The following is a 7,809-nucleotide window of genomic DNA, read 5'->3' as shown; positions in this document are numbered from 1 at the left end:
GGGCAGGGCCGGGCCCCGCCGCGGCGGAGCGGCCGCGCCGGGGCTGGGCAGGCACCGCGCGGCCATGGCGGCGCTCGGCCATGTTCGATCCCGCGCCGGGATCGGCGCCCCGCGGGATCCCGGAGCCCCGCGGGATCCCCCTGCCCGGGGAACGGCTGGAGGGGCTGCCGGGGATGAGCCTCAAAGTGGCGGCGCGGCCGCCCCGGACCGGGCCTGGGGCTGCAGGGCCGCCCCGTGGCCGGGCCTTCCCTTCCCCCGGGTCTTGCCTTGCCCTGGATATTCCCTCCCCCTGGATCGTCCCTTCCTCTGGATCGTCTCTTCCCTTGATCTTTCCGTTCCCGGGCCGCCTCTTCGATTGGTCTTCCCATGCCCAGGCTGCCTCTGCCCTGGATCTTCCGATTCCCGGGCCGCCCCTTCGCCTGGATTTTCCAAATCCCGGGCCTCCCCTTTCCTTGGATCTGCCCTTTCCCTGGATCTGCCCTTCCCTGGATCTCCCCGGGCCGCCCCTCTGGGCTGTGCCCGTCCCGTCTCGCCCCGGAACATTCGGGTGTCGTGGCAGCTCCGAACGCCCCGAGCACACGAAGGAAATGGGGCCGTGAGCGGAGCTTTGGGTGGGGATTAGAGCGGCTTCGTGGATGGAGAAGGGATTTGCGGGACGGGAAGGGCCGAGCGAGAGGAGCTGCGGGCGGCTGGTCCCGGTGGTGTGAGCCGGGAATTGCAGAGCCAGCGAGGTCAGAACGGGGTGTCCCGGGAGCAAAGCCCTCCCCGCTGCCCTGTCCTGCTGCAGCTCGTCCTGGGCTATCAGGGCAGGGCCCGGCCTGGGTTGAACCTGGTCTTGGCCACGTTAGTTCAGAGTTTCACTGAGGCCCTGACACAGGTTGCCCAGAGAAGCTGTGGCTGCCCCGTCCCTGGAAGTGTCCAAGGCCAGGGTGGATGGGGCTTGGAGCAACCTGGGTTAGTGGAAGGTGTCTCTGCCCATGGCAGACACAGGGGGTGGACTGGATGGGATTTAAGTTCCCTTCCAACCCAAACCATTCCATGATAACCTCATTACGTTTAGGATCACCTCTGTGCCCACACAACAGCCACCCAGGCCTGGCCTTGGTCGCCTTTACACCCACCACGGAGACAGTCTTGGTTCAGTTGGAGACTTCCACGGTGTTGGGAGCAAAACATGTTCGGCTACAAAACTCCTGGCTGAGCCTCAGCTCCAAACCCTGACCAGTTGATGCCACCTTGGGAGTTCGAAGCATTAATTGGTTCAGAGCTTATGCTGTACCTGTGGCAAAGATGGCACAGCAGCCCCCAAACTGCCTCCAGGACGGCAAAGTGAATTTAAAATGACTCCCTAATAGTTGGCTGGTGTGAGCAGGGGAGGTAAAATGGGAGCACTGCAAAGGAGGAATTTGGAAAGCGCCACAAGCCTTCTGGCCAAGGCTCATTTTTGCATATTGCTGTGAAGAATGTGTGGGGTAAAAGCAGGTTTTGGAAGTGGCTTGTGAGAGCTTGGGCTGGAGCATCACTCCCTCACACTTTGGGGGGGAAAGGGGTGCCAGGGATGTTTTATCCCCAGATGTTTAGAGGGGAGCAGTTCTGTGCTGGTGCTTTAAGGTCCTGGTGGCCCAAACAGGTTGATTTTTGTGCAGAGTTCCTGGGTAACGATGGTTTCTGTGTGTGATCCGTGCTGGGCACAGCATTAGATACCATCAGTGGCCCTGCACGACGAGCCTGAGTTTGGAACCTGTCACCTCATGTGGACACTGTCACAGGGAAGCAGATCCTCCAGGGGCAGGTTTTCCAGCACCCCAGTGGTGTGGGGGAGAACACAGAAGGGGACAAAACCAGATGACCTTGTTTGGCCTCTCGTTAGTGAAGCCTGGAGTGTGACTCTGAAAGCTTATTGATGCTTCTGCATGGAGTGTTTTGATGTGAACTCATGGTCCCACCCTGGGTGCTGCTTCATGGACAAGGGGGACCTTGGTGGGTCAGCTGTAGTGTGTTGGTGGCTTGTGATTAAAGGATGAAGCTCCCACCACGATGAGGGATTCTCACCTTGTGCCCTCACCGCAGTTCTTTGGCTCCAAGATCTCGTGTGTCCTTTGATCTGAGTGAGGAGGAACTTCAGGCACAGCCTGATGTCACCTGACAGACCCCCGGTGACACTTTGGCAGGTGAGGTAACACTCGGGGTGTCTCTGTTTGCAGGTGAAGGAGCTGGTCTTGGATAACTGTCGCTCGGAGGATGGGAAGGTGGTTGGTCTCTCCTCGGACTTTGAGAACCTGGAGTTCCTCAGCATGATTAACATCAACCTGCTGTCTGTGTCCAACCTCCCCAAACTCAACAAGCTCCGGAAGGTGAGTCAGGCCTGTGGTCCCATCTCCACCAGTCCTTGCCCTGAGACTTTTGGTGGCACTTGTTTTTCCCGTATTTGCCAAGAAAAGGCCATTTAATTTTGCTTTTTTCCTCTTTGAGCAAGTGAGAGGGGTCAGATTTGAGTGCACAAGATGCTTCTGAGCTCTTTAGATGTTGAGTGTCCTCCTTCTCTTCCTTTTGCTGTTGTGCTGCTGTCAGAGGCTTCATAACATAAATATTTTGGATTTTGGGGCACCTGCGAGCATGGAGGTGGCTGGCAGTGCTGTGTCACTGCAGGAAACGGGTTTCAAGGGAAAACCTGACCTGCTGCTCTGTGACAGGGTCTGGAATTTGGGTGCTCATTGTGGCCCAGTTCTTAGGGCAATGTTCTTCCCCACATCACAAACTGAAACACTTGGTGACCATTGATGTTCCCTCCTGGCAGCTGGAGCTGAGTGATAACAGGATTTCTGGTGGCCTTGAAGTTCTAGCAGAGAAAACTCCCAACCTGACACACTTGAATCTCAGTGGCAACAAGATCAAAGACATCAATACCCTGGAGCCCTTGGTGAGTGAAGATTCCAGGCTGGAATCTCAGGGATGATGTTTCCTTTGGGGAATTGGGTCTGTGCAGCAGGAATCCAATGTCTTGGTAACTGTTCCAACAGCACTTCGTGGTTCTGATGGGAACAGATTTGAGCCCAGTTTGAGGCTGGGCTAATAGTTAATGGCTCCTCAGTCTGGAAAACCAGCAGCCAGTTGCTAAAAGAAGCGTGAAATTGGGCTGGATGAGTAAAACTGTGGATGCTCAGTGTCCATCTGGGAAAGGACCAGGAGAGGGTCGGAGGCAGTTGGAGGTAGGTGGCACCTGGGGTGTCATGGAATGAGGTACTTGGACACCAGTCAGGGCATCTGTCACATCAACCTAAAGATTCTGCTGGGCTGGGACCCTCCTGCTGCCATGGCATTGCAGGGGCTCCCAGTCACAGAATCACAGAGTCAGTTAGGTTGGAAAAGACCTCTGAGATTTCATCGGAACTGCCCCAAGAAGGCTCCTGTCATGTGATCCTAAGGGATACGTGAAAGATCTGGTGCAGGGCATTTGCCTCATTGGCTGTTTGGTCCATCCATCCCCTCCAGAAGGAATTTGGCACTGTTTTGCTCCTACTTTCCTTGACCTGGTGCCTGGTGGGATGGCCTGAGCTGGGCTGTGCTGAGGGCACTCAGGCTGCAGCTCTCCTTGTGCTCTGCTCTTGTGTATTTTGCATGAGATTTTGGGCAGGATGAGTCCAGCTCAGTGATTCCTTGGCTTTCCGTGCCTGTTCAGAAGAAAGAAAGATTTGCAGATGGTTTCAGAGTTGGCTCCAAGGAAGGGAAATAGAGGAGCTGGAAAGAAATTTTCTGTGTCCACAAATAGCAAGAGCAGTGACTTCCCTGTATCTGAGGAGCACATGGGGCAGAGCCACTGTCCTCCTATGGCTGCCTGATCTCCAAACAGTGTTGTAAATAATGTTAATGCATTGATTTTTGCAGAAAAAGCTGCCCAACCTCCACAGTCTGGACCTCTTCAACTGTGAGGTGACGATGCTCATCAACTACCGGGAGAGCGTGTTTGCCCTCCTGCCCCAGCTCACCTACCTGGATGGCTTTGATGCTGACGAGCAGGAAGCCCCTGACTCAGACCCTGAAGCAGATGGGGATGCTCTGGAAGATGAGTATGAGAATGGGGAAGGTGAGGATTTTCTCTCCTCTTGGTTTTCTTGCTGGGGAACAACCCCCTTTCTGCTTCTGCGTGGGCACACTGCGCCATAACTGATTAGCACTGAATAGGGGCTGTCTGGGTACCCACATACCCTCCTCCAGAAAGCTGGGGAGGGAATGGGATTTTCTGGGAGGTGACAGGGGTGTTGTTCTCCCTCCTCGTCCTGTGTGATCCCTGCCTGCTGCTCACACAGCACTGAGGGGTGAGCAGAGTGTCTGGGGATGGCGAGGACTTGGGAACTGGAACGCTTCCCTCCCTCTCCTTTTGGTAGAAGGTGAGGAAGAGGACGATGATGAAGAGGAAGATGATTTGGATGAAGAAGTCATTGATGATGAAGAAGATGAAGATGATGACCTGGAAGGTGAAGAGGAGGAGGATGGAGTAGATGATGAGGTGAGGCTTTCTGTCGCTGGGCTGTTCGGTCACGCATTTATCCCTTGTCTGGTGACCCAGGTGTCACTTTGAGGGCAGATCTGAGGAGCTTGCCATGCCCTCTGACTTTTTCCCTGTACCTTTTGACTCATGGTCCATAGAGTTTTCCAGTTCAGGCTTGTCCTGGTACTTCCCAGGCCCCAAATGATGAAGCCATGCAGCCCCATCCATAGGGATTGAGGAGCTATTTGGGAGCCAACAGCTTCTCCCCTAGCACCTTGAGGCTTCAGTGGGGTGGGAGCAGAGGTTGCTGTGGAGTTACAGCTCAGGGAGTTGTGGTTCTTGCAACGAAATGCCTTGTTTTAACTCCAGGAGGAAGATGAGGAGGAAGATGGTGAGGAGGATGAAGAGGATGAAGCTGAAGATGGTGAGTTGAATCCTAAAAACCAATTTCTTACCAAAGCTGCCTCAACAAATATTTGGTCGTTTTAGAGCTCCCCAAGCTTCAGTGCAGGGCTGTTGTTGCTGCAGCTTTTCTGCCCAAGCTGATGTTGAGTAGTGTCATCACCAAGGGTCACAAAGGGGACGAAAAACAGGTTTCAGTACCTCCTAATTCCAACCATTCTGGGTAATTCTGCCAAATATTTGAGGCAGATTGCCTAGAAAACCAGTTCAGCTGCAGACCTGAGCTTCTTGGGTCCAGACTCCTCTGGTTTTAACAAATATAAACACCCAAATGAATGTTGACAGAATGTTGTGGCTGGTGTGAATTCAAACGATCTTGGATGACTCATGGACTGTTAAGGCTGGGAAATCCCTGTTAATATCAAGACCAACACCACCGTGTTCACCTCTAAACCATGTCCCTAAGTGCTACATCCACATGTTTTTGAACACTTCCAGGGATGACGACTCCACCACTGCCCTGGGCAGCCTGTGCCAGTGTCTGACCACCCTTCCCATGAAGGAATTTTTGCTAATATCCAACCTAAACCTCCTCTGGCACAACTTGAGTCTGTTCCCTTTCCTCCTGTCCCTTGTTCCCTGGGAGCAGAGCCCAACCCCCCCCCCCCCCCCCCCGGCTCCCCCCTCCTGTCAGGGAGTTGCAGAGCCAGAAGGTCCCCCCTGAGCCTCCTTTGCTCCAGGCTGAGCCCCCCCAGCTCCCTCAGCTGCTCCTGCTGCTCCAACCCCTTCCCCAGCTCCATTCCCTTCCCTGGACATGCTCCAGCCCCTCCATGTCCTTGTCCTGAGGGGCCCAGAACTGGACACAGGATTTGAGGCCCCACCAGTGTCCAGCACAGGGCACATGAACTTGGTTAGAAATGACTGAATTCTGCAGATGCTGCGTTTTTGCGGGTCCTCAACAAAAATAACCCCTTTTCCAGCAGCTGTTGAAATGTGGGATGCTCAGAGGGCACAGAAAGTAGTTCATGTCTGCTGCTATCCCAGGCTTTTCCATGTGCCACGAGGAATGGTGCTGTTTTTCCTCCCAGATGTGCCTTGTGAGGCCACAGCTCAGCTGGTGTTCCCCAGGGCTGGGCAGAACTTCACCCTTGGCCTCTCTTTGCAGACCATCCGTGTGGGCAGAAGAGAAAACGAAGTCTAGAGGATGAAGGAGAGGAAGACCCAGAGGACGAAGAGGACGATGAGGATGACTGAGCCCAGCGAGCCAATCAGTTTTACAGACTCTGACTGTGCTTGTCTTAAACCTCCCCGTTGTGTCTATGTGAGACTGTAAATCCCCATCTCCCACTCCTCCTCCTCCCCCCTTTGTATGGCTGCAGCGTCCACAATATATTTTTTTAAGATTTAGAATACTGTAGGCATTCAGGGGAATCTTCCATACAAGGCTCACTTTTTCTCACAAGTTATCTCATGACCAAAGGCTTTTCTCCATTCGGTGGTTTGTGCAGCAGCTTGCAAAAAAAAAAAAAAAAAAAAGGAAAAAAAAACCAAAAGAAAAAAAAAAGAGAGAAAAAAAAAATCTCCTCCTTAGGGTATCTTTGTGTCCCAAATCAGCTGTGCCACACTGGATCCAGAGCTCCAGCTCACACCCAGCCAGCACTGAAGGTCTTTGCCATCCCTCAGACCAGCTCTCTGAAGACTCTTGAGCCACCTTGGGTGCAGAATCTGGTTCATCTCCGTGGACTCGAAGTGAAAATGATCCCTGAGGGTGTCTGATCTGAAATCATAGTGATGTGATCTCTGGACATGCTTGAAGATGCTTTAGTGCTGGGGATGTGGGGTTTTGGGGAGGGGAGGGGGGGCTGCTTGCATGACCTGGTACCTCTGACCGTGCACCTTGCAGTAGCCCTGCACTTGCTTTCCTATTTTATTTGATAAACTGGAATATTTTTCCCAGTGGCCACCTAAAAACCATCACTTGGATATCCGGGTGGGTCAGGTTTTTGTCTTTGCCGTGGTGAGGCTCCTCCAGGGCAGCCTTTGGGAAGGGATAGGAAATCCAGGTGAAGGGATACTGCACTTCCATCAGACTCCATTTCTCACTGTACAGAACAGCCACTATCACTGTGATGCTCCTAACTCGGCGTTCCCCGGAGACCGTGTTAGCCTGTGAATTCTCAGGGTCCTTCTGCCAGCCAGTGCCAGCTCTGGACAGCCTGGCATTGCATCCTCCTCTTCCCTTCCCAGCACGGAGCAGAATTCCAGCTCTCCCCTCAGTGGGGCCTGTGTCCCTTCACCCCATGGCCGCTGGAAGGAGGATTTGGGAGATCCAGCCAGGAGCGTTCCCAACCCCATTCCCACCTTCCCTGTTCCTGGAGGTGTCCAGCCAGCACATCCCTTGGGAGAACTGGCCCTTTGGCACCTGGGGGGGGTCCCTGCTGGGTGCTGGGGGGGTGGAGGTCACTGCTGTCCTGCTGTTGGGGCTCCCACGGGTGCAGACATGCACTGGCACTTTGTGGCATTCCCGGTGGGTGCTCCGGGCCATCCCGAGACTCCAGCCCTTCTTCCCTCAGAGGAGTGGTGTGTGTTGCAGCACATCCCGTTGCTCTTTGTTCTCGCTGTTGTCTCTTACATTGTACAGTCGCTGTAACCATTCGGAGAAGAACTAATCCTGTAAAATGCAAACTGAGTAACTTATAAATGTTTTAAGGAATTTTTAAAAAAAGAAATGTCAGAGCAGCAGTTCTAATTTTTTTTCCCTGCATTTTTAGCAGATTGTATGGATTTTATATTAGCCTAGTAACTGTCAGGTTTTGATTGGTCAGACTAGTCCCAGAAATAAGGATCTCCAGCCCTTTTGTATCTTTTGTTACAAAATTTGGATAAAACTTTAATAAAGACTTCAGTTTTTAAAAATC

General features: G+C 53.2%; 1 protein-coding gene across 3 annotated transcripts; it reads left to right on the top strand.

Moving 5' to 3' along the window:
• Positions 1–2,203: 2,203 nt before the first annotated feature.
• LOC113959257 (acidic leucine-rich nuclear phosphoprotein 32 family member B) lies at positions 2,204–7,809 on the top strand. Of its 3 annotated transcripts, none has more exons than XM_027668156.1 (6): positions 2,204–2,354; positions 2,798–2,920; positions 3,886–4,084; positions 4,389–4,507; positions 4,859–4,913; positions 6,057–7,809. In XM_027668156.1, exons 1-6 carry the CDS (start codon positions 2,295–2,297, stop codon positions 6,143–6,145), a joined length of 645 nt encoding a protein of 214 aa, XP_027523957.1. In that variant the 5' UTR covers positions 2,204–2,294; the 3' UTR covers positions 6,146–7,809. The 3 variants fall into 3 exon arrangements, with proteins under 3 accessions (XP_027523957.1, XP_027523956.1, XP_027523955.1); XM_027668155.1 differs by having other exon boundaries at positions 4,386–4,507; XM_027668154.1 differs by lacking the exons at positions 2,204–2,354; positions 2,798–2,920 and adding an exon at positions 3,017–3,209 and having other exon boundaries at positions 4,386–4,507.

Source organism: Corapipo altera, unplaced genomic scaffold (assembly GCF_003945725.1).
Source record: "Corapipo altera isolate COAL_440 unplaced genomic scaffold, ASM394572v1 108, whole genome shotgun sequence".
NCBI lineage: Eukaryota > Metazoa > Chordata > Aves > Passeriformes > Pipridae > Corapipo > Corapipo altera.
Note: the sequence above shows the minus strand (reverse complement) of the source record. Positions and strands in the feature narration are given on the sequence as shown.

What these genes read in the sequence shown, in the direction of transcription:
- LOC113959257 (XM_027668155.1), top strand. Translation starts at nt 2,295, where the DNA reads ATGATTAACATCAACCTGCTGTCTGTGTCCAACCTCCCCAAACTCAAC. An exon ending in AACTCAACAAGCTCCGGAAG is followed by an intron (nt 2,355 to 2,797) that starts GTGAGTCAGGCC and finishes CCCTCCTGGCAG; the next exon opens with CTGGAGCTGAGTGATAACAG. An exon ending in AGGATGGAGTAGATGATGAG is followed by an intron (nt 4,508 to 4,858) that starts GTGAGGCTTTCT and finishes TTTTAACTCCAG; the next exon opens with GAGGAAGATGAGGAGGAAGA.